The 19,700-nt window shown below is 47.6% G+C and overlaps 1 protein-coding gene across 6 annotated transcripts in view; it reads left to right on the top strand.

The window, feature by feature from the left end:
* RAP1GAP2 (RAP1 GTPase activating protein 2) overlaps window positions 1-19,700 on the top strand; it is a 218,189-nt gene that overhangs the window by 139,029 nt on the left and 59,460 nt on the right. For all 6 annotated transcript variants that reach the window (XM_067714885.1, XM_067714884.1, XM_067714887.1 and 3 more), the window contains one exon: window positions 17,404-17,439. In XM_067714885.1, coding sequence (XP_067570986.1) covers window positions 17,404-17,439 — 36 coding nt within the window. The remainder of the gene's footprint in view (window positions 1-17,403; window positions 17,440-19,700) is intronic.

Below are 19,700 nucleotides of genomic sequence, written 5' to 3'. Positions count from 1 at the left end.
CTGTTTACACTGTAGGTTGGTACAGTGCTTTACAGCTTATAAAGCACTTTCTTGAACTCACTGTGGTTCTCACAGCCACGATGGAAGAGAACTAGAGAAATGCAGCCCTCTCCCCTTAGCCAGCTGGTAAGACACAAACTTGAAGCTTGTGATTTCAAGTTAGCATTCTTTCTCCTACCCTGAGAAATAATTACTGAGTACAAATAATTACTGAGTATCTACTACTGTATTTCATCGCTGTGAAGACATACTTTCCGCCCCCCCTGCCCCGTCTCATTCAACATCTCTGAAATCAGGCTGCATTTCACTAGCAATAGTGCCATAGTTTGTAATTGGTGGTGTTTTTGCTTTGTTTGTGGTACATAAAGTAATATGTATCTTATGATGGGTGTCATTCAAAATGTGACGAAATGTGGGATGTGTACAACTCTGGGGTGTGCAGACATGGCTTCTGCCTGCCAGGAGTTTTCAGTTAAGGGGAAAGATCAGACAGTCCTGGTAGCCGTTCAGATAAAACAGAATATAAAGAGAATTCCCTGGCGGTCCAGTGGTTAGGACTTGGTGCTTCCACTGCTGTGGGCCCGGGTTCAATCCCTGGTCGGGGAACTAAGATCCTGCAAAACGTGTGGCACGGCTGGAAAAACTAAACAGACAAAAAACCCCAAACAGAATATGATACCCAAGTCGAGTCATGTGCTCTGGGACTTCTGACTGAGGGGTTTCAGAAAGACTTGAGGGAGGATGGGTGGGATTTGAGCATCCTGCTTCCTGTGGACCAATCAGCTGCTCTGAACAACATATCCAAGCCCTGTGAGTGTGGTGGTTCGACGCTTGGATGCTGTGTTTGCGTCGCTGATGCCACCTATTGACTAGGTTTTTAACTCTCAGCCTCAGTTTTCACGCCTGAGAGTGGGGATGGTAATAGTGACCGCCTCGTGGGCGCTCATGGGGATTAGATAAGAGGATGCACGTAAAGTACTTTGTCAAGGGCCTGGCACCCGTAGTGAGAGTTCAGTAAACGTCAGCTGCTCCCGTCACAAAATTAATCCCGTAAATCCAACAGATTTAGAGCCAGCTGACATTTGTTGATCAGTTGTTGTCCCTGTGTTAGGTGCATTCACATTTGTCATCTCACTTCATTGTCAACAGGAAGGTGGGGGTCATTATTCCAACTTTACAGATGACGAGAATGGGGCCCGAGGTCACAGCTGGCCAGAGGCTGAGCTGGGATGTGGGTGCTGGTCTGTCTGATTCCCAGTCCGGTGCTCTTTTTACCGGACCACAGCTGCTGGTGAAAAATTACAGGCAGGGAAGGAAACCCTGCTGATCCCAGTGGCCTTGCTGCAGGCAGGGTTTTTTATAATCAAATTACTGCTGGGCATTCTTAACTGTGGGTTTCCTGGTGTTGAAGGAAGAGAGGTCTCATTCAGAGGCTTGGAGGCTAATTTAACAGAGGGGAAATGTGTTCGGACCATAATCTCTCCTTCCCGTCTCCCAGTGGTCAGTGGGCACTTTTGCCCCACCAGAACAGCTGTTGGTCTCTCTGGCCCTCGTTCCTTCTGTGCTTGCCTGTCCTCAGGCTCACTTTCCTGGCATGTGCACTCCCCTACCCCTCGCCCACCCTGGAGAGGCCGCCAGTGTGGGGTCACGCTACCACCGCTGCTCATGATGCTGCCAAGGGCTGTGGGCCTCCTCGCCTGCAGTCTCCTTCCTGCCCCCTGAGTTTAGCACAAACACACGTACCTTCTCTCCCTCCCTGTCCCCCCTCTTCCTCTCCATTTTTCTCCACCGCATCCCATCTTTCACCTAGAACACTTGGCTCTGCTACTAACAGGCTGTGTGACCTGAAGCAGGTCCGTTGCCATCTCTGAGCTTCATTTCTCACCTCCTCCCCACCTGGATTATCGTAAGGGTCAGGTGGGAGGTAGTGGGAATGAATCCTGGGCCTGGATATTGACTCCTGCTCTACCACTGTGTGTCCTGAGATGCAGGACTTGATTTTCTTGTACCTCCACGGCCTTATCTGCAAAATAGGGAGAGTAGCCCCTTTCGGAAGGTCCCTCCCTTGCAGCACAGCCATTGTCCACTCCTCTTTGGGTCCATACAGGCGTTGGCACTCCCATTACTGTTCCTATTTTATTGAGTTCTAATTATTTACTTCTGTGATTGTCTTAGTCTTTAGATGGAAGTCAGTTCCTTTATTCAGTCCTTCATTCAGCAAGTATTTATTGAACACCTGTGTGCCAGGTGCTGAGGTTAACAGATGAAGTGGGGGGAACAAACGATTAAATGAGAAATTATAATGCAGAGAGATAAGAGACTCAATAGGGTATATGCAGGATACTATGGGAGTACTACCTGGGAGAGGGGTGGATGCCAGGAAGGCTTCCTGGAGGAGGTGACCTTCAAGCTAAGGCCTAAAGGACAAGTAGGAGTCAACCAAGTAAAGGGGAGTAGGTAGGAGGAGAGGGACTGAGGCTGATCTTCCCAGGGTCCCCAGCCCCAAGTCAGTGCCTGGCCCAGAGGGAATCAGTATGTTAGTTGCCTATCTCTCTTCTTCCTCGCCGCCTCTGGATGTGTTCTGTGCAGAGGCAGGGGCTTGGACCACAAGGCTTCATGGACCCTGGTGTGCTGTGGCCAAGGGCCTTGCAGAAGTGTTCTGGATGTGGCATGCCCTGGAGAGCTTGGCTGCAAGGGTGGGGTGGGGGGGGTGGGGCCCTGGTATTGACTCATTGGCCCAGAGCAGGAATGCAGATGAGCCAGAAGCAGGTGCAGGAGGGAACGGGGAGGATACTGAGGATGCAGGAGCCTTATCCAGGGTTCCTTTCTCCCGGGGAAGGAGAGAAGGGCTCGTTAGGGACAGCCCAGTGGGACCCCTTTGGGGGCAGGGAGGCTGGTGAGCTTGATCACATCCCTTCTACTAACATGATCTTTTATATCAGAATTGTAAGAGCTGGAATGGACATTGCCAGCCTTCTCTGTAGCCAGGGTTTCCTCTAGCACGTGACTCCTCCAAATGTGTGAGATGGCTCAGTTCACATCCCCCCTTCCCTGACCTTCACTGTCACTTGAAGCCCCCAGGGATGGACTCATGCCAAGACCTTCTTTGACCTCGATTGAGCTGTGCCCTCCCCCAGTCCCTGGGGACATTTCCTGGCCTCTCTGATCTCCCCCTGATGCTGTTGTGGTTTCTGGGGCTCAAACAAGCGCAGGATGGGGCTGCGCTGGACAGAGGGGGTGGGCTGTGTGTCTGGCGGCAGGCTGGGCTGGAGGAGGGAAAGCAGAGACAAGATCGGCTTCCTGGGTTTGGCTAAGCAGGTCGTGGGGTACTTTTCACACTGTCTTGGGGGCCGGGGCATGAAGAGTGAGTACGGAGCCTGCACTGGGATGACGGAATGAAGATCATCATAGTTGCCATTTACTGAGGGTATTTGTGCCCCACCCTCCCTGGACATATTATATACACCATACCTTATCCTACAACCGCTGTGCAGAGGGGGTCAGATTTTTCCATTTTACAGATGTGGAAACTAAGGCTCAGAGGCTGAGTAACCAGCCTTGCACAGCTTGTAAGGTGCAGAGCCGTGGGTTAAAACCTTGTCTGCTGAACGGTAAGTCCAGGGCTATTTCTTCCACACCATGCTGCCTTTTTTTGAGGGATTTAAAAATTCATTCCTTTCCTTTTGAGCTGGGACATTGCTTTTCTCCCAAAGCTGGAACAGGACCGAGGGTAGTGGATAGATATTAAATGTGATGTGTTTATTAGTGTTGGAAGAGACTCCAAGACCCAGGTGAGCCCTGGGCTGAGCTCTGGGGCCTGGTTTCTCACTCTTGTTAATAGCACATCACTCGGTGCTCTGGGCCCTGGGCCGTAGATGGAGTATGAGTTTTCCCAAGCCATTTGCTTTATTTATTTTTAATTTTCCTTGTGGGAGAGCCACAGGACGTGAGGATCGCTCTCTTTTTTAAGGCACATTAAAAATTTTTTTAAACCAAAGTAATACATGCAGTGATTAGAAAACAAAACCCAGGCTGTTTTGTGAAAGAAAGCAGTTCACCTTGCCTCTGCCCCCTCCTACAAGCCCCACCTGCAAAGGAACCATGTCTTACTTTTTTAGCTGTTTCTTCAAACCTTTGAGTAGGAAGTTTTGGGCTCTGTGAGGGCCATGTGAATGCCTTTAAAGGTGCAGGCACCTGTTTTCTTTCTTCTACTTCGTTTTTATTCTCCTTACACATGGAGCATCTCAATTCGCAGATGGAAAATTGAGGTCCCAGCCTTGAGTCCCACAGCATCCTGTGCCCCAGCCTTTCCTCTCGTCACGCATCACAGGCCAGCAGCATTGAGAACTCACTCGAGATAAGAATGGAGGGACTTCCCTGGTGGTCCAGTGGTTAAGACTCTGTGCTTCCACTGCAAGGGGCATGGGTTTGATCCCTGATCAGGGAACTAAGATCCCACATGCCGCATGGCGGGACCAAAAAAAAAAAAAAAAAAATTAGGGATGGAAAGACAGGAATGCTTCCCGCACCCTGACTTTCCCACACCCCTAAATGGGTCTCCCCTTACAACCTGCTGGCATGGTGCCTCTCCCCTGGGATGGACCCCTTGCCCTTACTACATATGATGTGTAGTGGCTCCACCAGCCCTGGGCTCCCTAGAGAAACAGCACTGGCAAAGGAGGGGTCAAAGGTCAGGTCTAGTCAGTGTGGAATAATAGCTCCGGGCGGACACCCAAATCCTGCAGTTCCTTGTTTAATCTTAAGGAAGTTGTTCAACGTCAGCAGCAGCAGAAGCAGCAGCAGCAGCTGGGGTGGTAGCAGCCACAGCTACGGTGTTGCTCAGACAGTCAGGGCCCCCTGACTCGCCAGGGAAGGCACTAGTGGAAGATGATGGATTTCTTAAAGAACGTTTTGGTGAGTGCACCCGGGCTATGGGGCAGTGCCTGTCCACACAGGTGGCCTGGAGTGGCTGGGTCAGGGAGGAGCCAGGACCCCTCCTGCTGTCACCTGGCAGGGAGCCCCTGGTGCCTGCTGGCCTATCGTGGGGTATGGAAGCCACCTGTCACTCAGGGGAAGGAGGAACAGAGATTAGGGACAGAGGGGATTGTGTGTGTGGAGGGGACATGGGAGGGCGTGGGACAGAATGGGGGACCAGAGACTTTCCTCCCTGGTGTGGCGGTCCTGACATGAGGTTGGGCAAAGCTCACCTCTGTGCTCCTCTGTCAAGGCTTCCTGATGCTAGGTGAGGGCCTGAGGGGACCCTCAGCCAACTGCAGGCTGTGCCAGGTGGGGTGCCAGGATGAGAGAGAGAGGGACTCTGTAGCTGGGCTTCCGCCCGGCTCCAGGCACTTGGAGCTGGCGGGCCAGCCCTGTGGGTCCAGCCCTCTCTCCTTTGTGCTGTGTGCCTGGGATGGCCCTGGCAGGGGACTCTGTCCTGTCACAGAGCCTCCAAGCTGTGCTGTTAGTGTGACACTTGGGAGTGCTGTGTGTGACATTCCTGCTGGCCTGGGAGCTAAGGTTCTTTCCTGCCAAGTCAGATAGTCCCTGGAGGCTCTGTGGGCCCCCCTGTTTCATCTGTGCCAGGCCCCTGTGCGCATGGGGGCCCAGGCTGACTCGGCCAGGTTGGAACTGCTGGCCTCTTCTCATTCACGACCTACCTGCTGCAGGCGGGAGTGGGCTGTGTTCTTCCCTTTCTTTCCCTTCGCGGGCTGTGACAGTTTAGGGATGAGTGTGGGGAGTGATAGGACACTTGTTAGCGGGTTGGACCAACGAGTCTCCCAGTCTCAGGCTGTGCTACCACTGGCTCCGGAATGGGGGGCAGGGTGTGAGCCTGGTGACACTGTTACAAACCGAAATGGCCTGACGCCCCTGGACCTTGGCAGGATATGGAGTGGTGCATTGGAGGATTTTAAGGTGGATACGGATGTCATCTGATTTATCTTTCAGAAAGACCATGTGGCTGTTGTCTGGGGGGCTGATTAGGAAGGCATTGGTGTGGAGGCCGGGAGGCTGCTACATGGTCCTGATGAGGGGCAGTGAGAGCTGATGGAGGTGGGGGAGCTGCTGAGACGTGCTTAGACTTGGGATATGTTTTGACAGTGGACTTGCAGGTCTGTTGCGTGTGGGGAATGAGGAAGAAATCAGTGATAATCCTGGGGGTTTTCTCCTGAGCGTCAGGATGGGTGGACCATGGGGAGACTGGCTAAGGTGGAGGAAAGTTTTTGAGGGAAAGAGTTAATGATAAAAAAAAAAGAGTTAAGGAGTATTGGACCTAGTTAAGTCTGAGATGTCTGTCAGACACGCATGTTGAGATGTGGAGTTGGCAAACTCAGATAGATCTGGACCTGAATCTGGCTTCTGCCTTCTACTAAGTGTGTTCACTTTGGGCAAGTTGCTTAATCACTCAACCCCTTCCACCCCTCTAACCCTCCCTCCCTGGGACTAATGGGGTGGCATTTGTACTAATGGGGTGGCACTGATTCAGTGCCCCAGTGCCTGGCATGTCACGTGTGCCCAAAAGAGGATTCCTTGTGGCTCCCTACACTTTCCTTACATCTTCTCATTTTCCAGCTCAGGAACATTCAATGGCTCCCTATTGTACAGAGCAGAGCTTGGAAATTGTGTCTTGTGGACTGACTTGGCTCATAGATGAATTTTGTTTGGTCTACGTAGAGATTTTAAAAACTTTTTTTTTTTTTTTTTGCGGTACGCGGGCCTCTCACTGTTGTGGCCTCTCCCGTTGCGGAGCACAGGCTCCAGACGCGCAGGCTCAGTGGCCATGGCTCACGGGCCCAGCCGCTCCGCGGCATGTGGGATCCTCCCGGACCGGGGCACAAACCCGCGTCCCCTGCATTGGCAGGCGGACTCTCAACCACTGCGCCACCAGGGAAGCCCTAAAAACTTTTAATTGGTTATCAATGCATAGAAGTTGGGAGAGTTTACCTACAAATTTGGATTTCTGGCTTATCCTGAAAAGTTGAAAACTCTGGTAACATCGAGCTTGCATTTCCTCTTGCAGCCTGGCAGAGATGAGCAGCAGTTGCCTCTTTTGGAAGGAGCATGTCCTCTTCAGTTTACCATTGTTTCAGTCCCCCAACTCTTGTTGTTGTTGAGGGGAAATTTTCACAATGTAAAATTAATCATTTAAAGTGAATAATTCGGGACTTCGCTGGAGGTCCAGTGGTTGAGACTTCGCCTTCCACTGCAGGGGGTTCGGGTTCGATCCCTGGTCGGGGAGCTAAGTTCCCACGTGCTTCGGGGCCAAAAAACACAAAACGTAAAACAGAAGCAATAGTGTAACAAATTCAATAAAGACTTTAAAAATGGTCCACATCAAAAAATAAATAAATAAAGTGAATAATTCAGTGGCATTTAGTACATTCACAATATTTTGCAACCATCGCCTCTACCTAGTTTTAAACTATTTCCATCACCTCCAAATAAAATCGCATTAAGCTGTTGCTCTCCATTCTCCCTCAACTCCAGCCCCTGGCAACCACCCATCTGCTTTCTGTCTCTATGGATTGATTTACCTATTCCAGATATCTTACAGAAATGGAATCATACAGTATGTGACCTTTTGTCTCTGGCATCTTTCACATGGGATGTTTTTGAGGTTCATTCCCATTGAAACACTTATTAGCACTTCACTCCTTTTTATGCCTGAATGATATTCCATTGTGTGTCCACAGTTTGTTTATCCATCCAACAATTGATGGACATTTGGGTCGTTTCCACCTTTTGGCAAGTGTGAATAGCACGGCTCTTTAGTGTACAAGTGAAGAACATTCTTGTGCAAGTATTTGTTTGGGTACCTGTTTTCAGTTCTTTGGGTATCTACCTAGGAATGGAATTGCTGGGTCATATGGCAGCTCTATGTTTAACTTATCGAGGAACCGCCAAATTGTTTTCCACAGCAGCTGTACCATTTTACATTCCCACCAGCAATGTATGAGGGTTCCAGTTTTTCCACATGCTTGCCAACACCTGTTATTTTCTATTTTTTGATTATAGCCATCCTAGTGGGTATGAAAGTGGTATCTCATTGTGGTTTTGATTTGCATTTCCCCGTGACTAATGACGTGGAGCATTTTTTTTATGTGCCTATTGTCAATTTGTATATCTTCTTTGGAGAAACGTCTATTCAAGTTCTTTGCCCATTTTTAAATTGGGTTGTTTGTCTTTTTGTTAAGTTGTAAGAGTTCTTTATATATTCTGGATGCTAGGTGCTTATCAGATATATGATTTACAAATATTTTCTCCCATTATGTTGGTTGTCTTTTTACTTTCTTGATAGTGTCCATTAAGGCACAAAAGTTTTAAATTTTGATGAAGTTCAGTAATTTATATTTCCTTTTTTATTGGTGTCATATTTAAGAATCCATTACCAAATGTAAGATCATGAAGATTTAACTTATGTTTTCTTCTAAGAGTTTTACAGTTTTAGCTCTTAGGTTTAGGTTGTTGCTTTTTGTATTTTTGTATATGGTTTGAGGTATAGGTGTCCAACTTCATTTCTTTTGCATGTGGGTATCCAGTTTTCTAGCACCATTTGTTGAAAAGACTGTTCTTTCCCCATCGATTAGTCTTGACCCCCTTGTCAAAAGTCAGTTGACTGTAAATGCATGGATTTATCTCTGGACTTTAAATTCTATTCCATTGGTCTATATGCCTATCCTTATGCTAGTACCACACTGTTTTGATCACTGTAGCTTTGTAGTAAGTTTTGGAATTGGGAATTGTGAGTTCTTTTTCAAGAATGTTTTGGCTTTCTGAGTTCCTTGAGTTCCCACATCAATTTTAGGATAAGCTTTTCAATTTCTGCAAAGAAATCCAGCTGGGATTTTGATAGGGATTGGATTGAATCTGTAGATCACTTTGGGTGATTACTGCCATCTTAGCAGTATTGAGTCTTCCAACCCATGAACAAGGAATGTCATACCATTTATTTAAGTCTTCTTTAATTTCTTTCATCAAAGTTTTTTAGTTTTCAGTGTGTGAATCTCTTACCTCCGTGTTTAAATTGTTCTAGGTATTTTATTCTTTTTGATGTTCTTGCAAATGGAATTGTTTTCTTAATTTTATTTTCAGATTGTTCATAGCTGGTGTATAGAAATACAAATGACTTTTGTATGTTGATCTTGTACTCTGCAATCTCGCTGACTTCCTTTATTAGCTCTAGTAGTGGTCTTGTGTATTCTTCAGGTTTCTATATTGGATTATGTCATCTGCAAATAGAGATAGTTTTATTTTTCCTTTTCAGTATGAATGCCTTTCATTTCTTTCTCTAATTGCTCTGGCTAGAACTTTCAGTACACTGAATAGTAGTGGTGAAAGTGGGCATCCTTGTTTTGTTCCTGGTCTTGGGGGAAAAGCTTTCAGTATCATTGAGCATGATGTTAGCTGTGGATTAAAAAAAAAAGCCCTTTATCATGTTGAGGAAGTTCCTTTCTATTCCTAGTGTTCCGGGTGTTTTTATCAAGAAAGGGTGTTAGATTGTGTCAAGTGCTCTTTCTGCATCAACCGAGATGATTATGTGGTTTTTCCCTTCATTCTATGAATGTGATATATTACATTGATTGATTTTCTTATGTTGAATCAAGCTTGCACTCCTGGGATAAATCCCACCTGGTCACAATGTATAATGTGCTGTTGGATTTAGTTTGCTAGTATCTTGTTGAGAACTTTTACATCTATATCCATCAAGGATATTGGTCTGTAGTTTTGTTTCCTTGTAGTTTCTTAGTATGGTTTTGGTATTTCTGGTCTCACAGAATGAATTAAGGAGTGTTCCTTCCTCTTCAGTGTTTTGGAAGAGTTTATGTAGGATTAGTGCTAATTCTTCTTTAAATGTTTGGTGAAATTTACCATGAAAGCCATCTGATCCTGGACTTTTCTTTGCTGGGAGGTTTTGGATTACCGATTCAATCTCTTATTATCTCTTCATTCTTTTATGTTACTTGCCTGGTACTTGTAGTCATTTGCATTTTCAAATCCTCTCTTACAGATTTAAATATAAATCTGCGTCATTTTTAAGATGTCCTATAAAAACCAGCCATCCTCCCACCCTTCCTCCCTGCCCAATCTCTGCTCCGGCCAGGTTGGTCCCTTTCACACACCCCCTGCATTAAACATTATAATTCCATAGGTCAGTGGTTCTCACAGTGTAGTCCCTGGATCAGGTGTATCCGTATCACCTGGGAATGTGTTAGAAATGCAGATTCCCTAGGGCTGGGGCCAGGAACCTGTGTTTTAACACGCTCTCCGGGTAATTCCGTTGTATCACCATTGCCATAGGTAATAGAGAGCCTTGTATGCTCCTGGCCCAAGCTGATGTAATTGAAGCTGTGCCTCTGCAGGCCTCAAGCAGCTGAGGAGCTGTGTTCAGTGTGAGCTGGTATGAAGGCAGACCAAAGAAGGGAAAGAGAAGCATGAAGGTTGCACAGGGGAGAGCGGGGAAGGAGGCTTGGTTGGAATAGGACCTGGATGCAACTTACTGGGGACACCCGTTGGCCGTCCAGGGTGAGGGGTACAGTCTGTGGCCAGAGAAGAGACAGCCCTTCCTAGCACATGCATTGGCCTGTCCTGCCCCTGACTGTAGCCATCCTGAGGAGATAGCCTCGGCCACCCACAGGCCTAGGAGTCAGTCTCCCCTGCCCACTTCATTCTCATTCATTCAGGAAATGTTTCTGGAGCATCTCCTCTGTGCCAGGCAGCTGTACATCCAGGGATATAGCAGTGAACAAAATAATCAGAGCCCTCCCCTCAAGGACCTTCTATTCTAGTGAACCGCCCTTTGCCTTCTTCTGCAGGTTCCAGCAACCAGAGTGGCGGCCAGCTGGCCCTCATCCTGATGTCCTCTGGATGGGGGCCTCTGAGCCAGCAGCAGAGCCAGGGCAGCGCAGCATGTACTGTGCTTGGGTGGCCTTGGGACACATCCGGTCTGGCTCCTGATGGGGTGTGTGCTCTGGGTTCCCAGCTCTCCCAGCTTTCCAAAAATCTCTACAAAACTCTCCAGAAATCCTTTTCTTTTGTGGTGTCTTCGTTCTCTGTGTAATGAGGAAAACTGCTCAGACCCGTTTTCTTCCTCTCCTCAGCACCACCCAGCCCACGTCTCCATCCCATTCTCCTGGGACTTTGTGGGGGGGAAGACACCTTGTCCTCCATCCTTGTCTTGTTTTACCGTTTCTGGTTGCTGTTGACATGCCTTGGCCTCCTCATGCATGCCCTGGCTTGAGGTGGGATAAGGAGACACTTGCTGCTGTGCACGGAGCGAGTTCTGCATTGGGTGCTGTGTCCGGCTCTGCAGACTGGCTCACGTTATCCCACCACAGCCCTGTGAGTCGGTGCCGTTTTGAGCCTTGTTCCAAGGTGCAGGCGCTCAGATGGCCTCGTCCTGTGTGTGAGCATTGGGCGTGTGGTGCCTTCTGGGCAGACTGCTCACACACAAATACAGCCTGCCTGCAGGAGGGAAGCAGAGGAGGCCAGAGCTAGGGCAGGACCCCCCGCAGGGATCTGGTGGGCAGCAGATGGATGGCAGTGGGCGCGACTTCAACTAGGGTCAGAAAGAGAGGGGGGTGTGCTGGTGGGGGCCCTTCCTGCGATGCAGCAAGAAGGAGAGGACAGGTGGCAACCCATCTGCCAGGAAAGGTCACGTCCACGTGCAGAGCTGCTGTGGACCAGAGAGAGGCAGGCCAGGCCGCTCCTGCCCGCGGGAAGGGCACAGGGTGCTGAGATGGGGTGGTGGCCCTGCTATACTCGCACATGCTCTATCCCTTCCATTGCTTCTACTTCTTCACCACCTGGGCAGGGGGCTGGCACCAGAGTGAACAGGTAGGGGCATCGGGAAGATTCCTCAAGACTGGCCTTGCAGTTCCTGTTCACTTCTGTTCCTGCCACGTGGGACCTCCTCTGGCCTTCTCCCCGCAAGGACGCATTTTGTCCTTCTGAAGGGAGACTGGTCGGTTTCTATACTGAGAGGTGGGAGGACACGGCTTGAACCCGGACCGAACCTTGGGGCCCAGCCTGTGGTTTCCCCGGCTGGGTGCTGGCTCTCGGTGATGATTTCACATCCTACTTGACTGACTGTTAAAGCAGAGCCCAAGGGGAAATGCTGGCCGCTGCTCTGATTTGGGTGTTGACGGCTGTTGCTAATAATAAATTAGACAGCTGGGCCGCTATTGATGAGAAGGCTGAATTACGTTTCTCTGCGAAAATCCAGCGCCCGGCTTCCCAATGGAGGGGGATCCCCTTCCGAAGAATGCTTTAGGCTTTCTGTCCTAAAGGGCCTGTGGGACGATGCCAGTGAGTCAGTGAGCATTTACTGAGTGCCTGCTGTGCGCCCTTGGCCGCGTGAAGCAACCTCATGGGGTGTGGACAAGGGTGGGACTCAGTGGCCGGAGCTGCTGTTCCAGGCTGGCCTGAGTCACCCTGCTTCTGGGTGGAAAAGGAGACTTGCTCTTTGCCAAGGTTGGAACTGTCCCATTGGAAAGTTCAACAAGTCACCATGAAGTGGGGCTAGGCCAGCTGGGGCCGAGTTGCCACTGGCTGATTTCTGCTCCTGGACACTGTCCACGCAGCCATTGTCCACCCAGTGTGTTACCCAGGGCTGAGGCTGAATCACAGCCCTTTCATCTCACCACCTGTGCCAGCCCTGAGGCCACGGAGCATCTTCATTCGGGAAATAGACCCTTTTTTAACAGTAATCGAAACACGCTGCCTCTGGGAAGACCAATGAGGTCAAGAAAAGCTACATCAGGAAAAGCTAACTGTCCTGAAGGTACTAGACCATCTCCCAACAGGCAAAGCTTGTTTCCAGAGCGAACTTTCTACTAGTTCCTTATAGTAGTTGCTGTTTACTGAGCGCTGGCCGTGGACCAGGCCCTGGCACTTCCTGTCCACGTTCTTACTTCAGCCTCACATGAGCCCTGAAAGGCAGGGGCTGATCCCGCTTTCAGGTGAGGGAAGTAAGAGAGATTGAATCACGTGCCTTGTACCACGCAGCCGGCCAGTAGCAGGTCGGTCACTTCCCGTACCTGGCTTTGACCACTGGATTCTACTCCCTCCTGTTGAGTTGGCCTTCTGTATCCACGGGTTCTGCATCCACAGATTCAACTAAAGATTTCGATTTTGATCCCCAGTTGGTGGAACCTGCGGATAAAGGGGGCAACTGCGCTATGCCATTTGAAATAAGGGACTTGAGTATTCTCGGATTTCGGTATTTACAGGGGTCCTGGAGCCAATCCCCCACAGATACTGTGGACGACTTTATCTTTCTACTGTACCCAAACCTCAGTAGCTCTCCAGCGCCTTCCAGATTAAGCCTGAATTCTTGGCGTTCGGAATCTCTCAGGCCTAGACCCCAGCCCTCCTTTCCAGTCTGAACTTAAGGATGTTGACCCAGAGGCCTCAGGCAGCCAGGTTCATCCACTCACCATTCACTGAGTACACACCGTGCTTCTCCACCTTTGCCCTCACAGTTACCACCGCCTGTAATGCCCTCTCCACCCTCTCTATCGAGTGATTTCTGTTTATCTTTTAAGGTCTGGTTGGAATCCAGCCTCTTACAAGAAGACTTCCTTGATGTGGTAGTTTTAAAATATGTCCACAAGCTCTTTGATACTTTTCTCCTTCAGAACCTAATTGCCCTCCCCTTGAGTGAGGGCTGGTCGTGGACACTAGCTTCTAAAGAACAGGATAAAAGGGAAAGGATGGTGTAAAGGTAGTATAGCTTCCTTCATGCTTTCTCTCTTGGATCACTTGTTCCGGGGGAGTCAGCCGCCACGTTTTGAGGATACTCAAGCAACCGATGGAGAGGTCTGTGTGATGGGGAACTGGGCCCTCCTGCTGACAGCTTTGTGAGTGCGCCATCTTGGAAGCAGATCCTCCAATCCCAGTCTAGCCTTCAGGTGATGCAGCCTGTGCTGACATTCTGAATGCAACCGCCTGAGCCAGAACTGACCAACGAAGCCACTTTTGAATTCCTGACCCATGGACATTGTTGCGAGTCACCAAGTTTGGGGGTAATTTGTTCTACAGCAGTACAGAACTAATATCCTTACCTCCCAGCAAGAAGTGCTTCATGCCTCCTCGGAACCACTGGTCATCTGTAACATAACCCTGTGTAACTTTGTCTCATAATTAAGGTCAAGTACCCTAGAAATGGAGCCCTTGCCTAGTACTTCCAGTGACCAGTCCATGCCTTGCCAGCACTTAATCATTTGGGGTTAATAGATTAACCAACACAAGGAACATTGTGTAGGAACACACCTAAGGTATTTTGGTTGCCAGTTTACATGGATCCCAGGGGGTAAGCTGGATATGGGGGTGACTCTTAGTCTATAACACCCAGGGCCATGGTTAGACCTGGAAATGGCCTGAATTCAGGGGCTTTCTGTGGGCACAAAAGGCTGTATAACTTGGGTCCTTGGGCACAGCGTCTTAGGAGGGTACAGGAAAGGCATGTAGCAGGAGTTGGGAGAAGCAAAGAAAGGCATGCCAGAGCCTCTGCTTATGTGTTGAAGTCTTTGCAGTTGATTAATTGCAAAAATAATTTATAATTGTTATAGAAAATTTAAAAAATACTGAAAAGCAAAAAAATTATCCTTAACTTATAACTCATTTTGACATATACGCTTCAAGATATTTTTCTCTGGAGGGGTGATGTGTGTATTCAAGATGAAGACATATATGTTGAGAAAAAAGGGGTCACGTTGTTCTAAACCCTACTTTTCTCACTTAACAGTACAATGTGAATCTTCCTAGTAGCATAATCAACACAGATCTCCTCTTATTTTATTGTATGGGCATACTTCCTTGTATGATTTATTCTTTCCCTCATTGATGGGTACTTCGGCTCTTTCCACTTTTTTTACCTATAAACAGTGTTTCGACAGATATCCTTGTATACATATCTTTGTGTAGTTGCCCAAATATTGCTTTCGGGTAAATTCCTTTAAGTGGGTTTATGGGCCAAAATACATGAACATTTTTCAGGCTTTGGACACATAGTACCAAATTGCCCTTCAGAAAGTACCAGGTGCACACTTACCTACAGTCCTTGCCAACACTGGATTTTCTTTTTAATTGTGGCCAATCTGATAGGTGAAAGATGTTATCTTACTATTATCTTAATTTCTTTCATAACTTGGGAGGTTGGGCATGTTCCAATTGTTTATTGGTCATTTTATATTTCTCCTTTAGCAAGTTGTTTGTTCCTGTCCTTTGCACATTTTTCTGTTTTCCTTTCCAAAACTTATTTCTTTGAAATTGAATTATGCCAGTAATGTTAGGTCTACCTGCTTGTGAAGCAGACCATGTATAAAGCAAACACCCCTTCACTATTCTCTCCGCCTTCTCGATCTAATCACTTTTTGATAGTGTGAGGTATCTTCTGTATTATTTTCTATGCATTTATATACATACATATAGGTCTTTTTAGGTTTTGTTTTTATTAAAAGGGGATCATATTCTATGTGATGTTCTGATTTGCACCTCCCCCTTAATATATCTTGGAGAGCACCTTATATAAGCAATATAGATCTACTGCTTTCTTTTTGAATAACCGAGTAGTTTTTGTTTTTGAACAGCTTTATTGAGATAGAATTCAGTACCATAAAGGCACCCATTTAACGTTCACAGCTTAATGGTTTTTAGTATATTTACAGAATTCTGTAACCATTACCCACAGTCAATTTTAGAACATTTTCATCAGCTCAGAAAGAAACCATATATCCTTTAGTTATCACCTTCCAAATCCCCCATTTCCCTCAGCCCTAAGCAACCACAAATCTACTTTTTGTCTTTTTGATTTGCCTATTTTGGATATCTTATATTAATGGAATTATTATATTATTAATTATAATTATTATAATTATATTATATAATATTATATAATATATAATTATATGATATATAATTATATATTTTATATATACGTGAAATTATATATATAATATATATTATTATATATATAATTATATATAATTACATATAAATGTGAAATTATAGATATAATTATATAATATATAATTATATATTATATAATATTATATAATATATAATTATTATTATTATACATTAATATCTTATATTAATGGAATCACGTGGCTTTTTGTGTCTGGCTTCTTTTACTTAGCATAATGTTTTCAACGTTTATACATGTTGTAGCATGAGCCAGTACTTCATTCTTTTTTTTTTGTTAATGGCTGAATACTATTCCATTGAATGGATATGCTATAATTTGTTTATTCAAAAGTTGATGGACTTTTTGGGTTGGGCCACCTTTAGCCTGGGAGAGGTCACTTGGAGTCTGCAGCAGGGCCAGGTCTCTGCAGGTGACTCCACAAGGGTCCTTTCCATGGTGGTTCTCTTCTGAGAATGCTGAGGGTGACGGGGCTGCAGGCAGTTCTGGCCCATTGGTGCCTGCAGAGCAAAGCAGAGTGGATACCCTGCCTCTGCATGAAGAAGTGACAAGGACATGTTTCCTTTTCACTGCTTTCTTTTGTTTCCTATTCATCCGGGGACTGTCTCTTCTGGGCGCTCATTAACTCGTGGCTTGCCAGTGCCCTGATGTGGGCAGTGATCTTATGACAAAAAAGTGTAGCTGTTTTTACAGAACGGGAAGTGGGGACACTTCTGGGGCAACCTCTGCGTGTGTTTATTAGGGTAGAGCTTTCAGTCCCTCACCCTTTCATTCCACTTTTTCTCCTTTTGGTCTTACCTGGAGTTTACAAGGGTGGCACCAATGTAGGTTAAAAGTTTGGACTTATGTAGTTTACGATTTAAAAAATAACCCATCCAGGCCACTGGAGGCTGCAGTTCAATGGTTTTTAGGTTTTGCTCACCAGTTCTTGGGTCCCAAAAGGTGCCTTGGGGACAGGGGACAGGGGCAGGCAGAGGTGGCACATCAGGGGCTCTGCCTTGGCCAGAGCCCCTGTGTTTTTACTGGTTTTGTATGTTGGAGTTCTAAGTGAGACTTCTGTGAGAAGACAGAAGAGCTGTGTGTTGCCACAAAAGTTGGAAAACGACTTGTGTGGGACATCTTGGCCTCACTGTTGGGCTGAAAACATCCCAAACACGAATCCTGCTGGAGGCTGAATCCCAGGGCTTTTGGAGACCTTAGCTTTTCCCAGGGACCCCTCCCTCTTGACAGAGACTGAGTAACTGTTCTCCCCAGGGCCATTTGCCAGGCCGGGCATGCTTTTCTCCCCCTCTTGTTGTATGGGGTATTCTGGCCCTCCAGCCCTGCAAAGGCAAGATCAAATGATCTCTCTTGATCCAAATGAATTTTGTCCCTGGGGAAGCCCTGGGTGGAGCTTCCAGACGGTCAACGCAGAGGCTTTCTCAGCAGACCTCCTGGCTGATGCCCCATCTTTCTCTCCCCGCCCTCTTTGTGTCTTTCAGTCAGCGGAGTTCTTTGAGATGCTGGAGAAAATGCAGGTGAGCATCCTCATTGTCGGGGAGCCAGGCACCGGGTGGGGATGCTGCAGTGGCCTCAGCGGACACGACACCAGCAGAACCCACAGGCAAAACTCGGGTGCTCGGAGGGAGGGCAGAGAAGAGAGAACTCACAGTCCTGATGGCCTGGACCACCTGAGGCCATTTCCAGGTCGAACGGCACAGAGGATCCTGGGACGGCTCCCGCCTGAAGGATGGAGAGAAGACAAACAGAACCTGCCAGCAGGGCAGACGGATGTGGGGAGGGTTTGAGGGGGTCCGTTGTTCCGGCAATGGGTTGGAAAGAAAGCCCCTTCTTAGGGGACTCATCTCACGTCTGCGAGGCAGAGCAGTGGAGTGGGAGACAGACCTGAGTTCAAATCCTGCATCTAACACTCGCTAGCACTAGTTCCTTCCCTTTTCTAAGCTTCTCGCTCCTGTTTTCTGTCTACTCACAGCACTGTTCTCACCTCACTCTGACACCAGACGTGTGGCAGTTTTCTCACACTAAACAGTTCTGCGAAACCAGCTGGGTGCCCTACAGTTTCACTCAGTTCTGAGACTGTCTACCTGGAGGTAGGGTCAGATCCCACAGGTGAAGGGCTCAGTCTCACAAGACCACCCTCCTCCCCTGACTTCAACACCAATCCCAAGTCCAGGTTGACACCTGTGCTTCTGACTCACTGGCTACAAATCGGAGGTTCCCACGACCCCCTCCTCGGGTTCGATTAATTTGCTAGAGTGGCTCACAGAACTCAGAAAAAGGGTTTACTACTAGATTATCAGTTTATTATAAAAAGCTGTAACTCAGGAACAGCCAGATGGAAGAACGGCCTAGGGCAAGGTATGTGGGAAGGGGTGCAAGCTTCTCTGCCTTCTTTGGGCACAGCATGTGTTCACCAACCAGGAAGTTCCCAAAACCCTGTCCTTTTGGGGTTTTGTGGAGGCTTCTTTACATGGGCATGATTGATTAAATCATTGGCTATTGGTGATTGATTGAATCTCCAGCCCCTCTCTCCTCTCTGGAGGTTGGGGGTGGGGCTGAAAGTTCCAACCCTCTAATTGGGGTTGGTTCCCCTGGCAACAAGCTTCCATCCTTAGGGGCTTCCCAAAAGTTACCTCATTAACATAAACTTATAACAAGACACTCCTTTCACCTTTATGGCTCTGGAGCTGTTTTAGGAACCAAGGACAAAAGTCCAAATGCTATAACAAAAGATGCCCCCATTGCTCTTATCACCTAGGAAATTCCAAGCGTTTTAGGAGCTCTGTGCCTCAAATTGCATGAAGACCAAATATATATTTCTTATTATAAATCACAATATCACAGCTTCTATAAATAAGAACGCCCGCTTACATGTAAAATACCCACTCACGTGGTTGTTGGGATGAAACGAGAAATATGTAAAGACTTTGTAGGCATTGCACAAAAATCAGTGTTCAGTGTTGGGGGTCCTTTATAATCACCCCTCACCAAGGGGTCAGAGCTCACAAATGAGAACCACCGCCCTAGGGAATATGGGGGGAGGTCCAGAAGGCTTCATAAATGTAGATGGGAAGAAGATGCTGGTAATAGCCCACGTATTTCAAGCACTTCTCGGGCTCAGAGATTGACAGGCGTTATCTCATGTCTTCCTGACAAAGCCCACAGGAAGTAGGCATATTATTATTATCCCCATTTCACAGGTGAGAAAACTGAGGCACAGAGATATTAAATAAAACATTTAAGGGCTCGGGGCTAGTACATAGCTTCAAGGCTTAGCCACTATATGATGGTGCTCTTTACCCTAAGTAGCTGCTGCAGGCTCCAGGAAGGAGGATCCGGTAGTGATGGAAGGTCTAGGAGGAGAGGCAGAGAGCGTGCCCACAACAGGCCTGAGATGCAGGTGGAGATGCTGAGAAGGCAGCTGCTACCAGCAAGCGTGGTCCTCCTGGGAAAGCCAGGTCTCCCTAAGGGGGGAGGGGGAGGGACTGTTTGAGGGAAAACTATTATTAGTGGTTGTGTCATTATCACGAGCAAGTTATTAAAATCCTGCTCTGTGCCCAGCAGTGTGTGGACTACAAACTGATTTATGTGCGTTTAGGGAACGTACAGTCAAGTTGAGGAAACAGGGAGGGCACCGGCCTTGACAGTGAGTGATGGGAGGCAGTGTGTAATAGGTGCTCAGTAAAGCTGGGACCTTCACCTCGAGCCACGGAATCCCCGCACTCTGGCAAGCTGGCGGGGAGTTTGCGGCTCACCCTGCCTTCTCTCTGGTTGCTGC

Source organism: Pseudorca crassidens, chromosome 19 (genome assembly GCF_039906515.1).
Source record: "Pseudorca crassidens isolate mPseCra1 chromosome 19, mPseCra1.hap1, whole genome shotgun sequence".
In the NCBI taxonomy this organism is placed as follows: Eukaryota; Metazoa; Chordata; class Mammalia; order Artiodactyla; family Delphinidae; genus Pseudorca; species Pseudorca crassidens.
The sequence above is the reverse complement of the archived record's forward strand: the minus strand, read 5'-3'. Positions and strand labels throughout refer to the sequence as shown.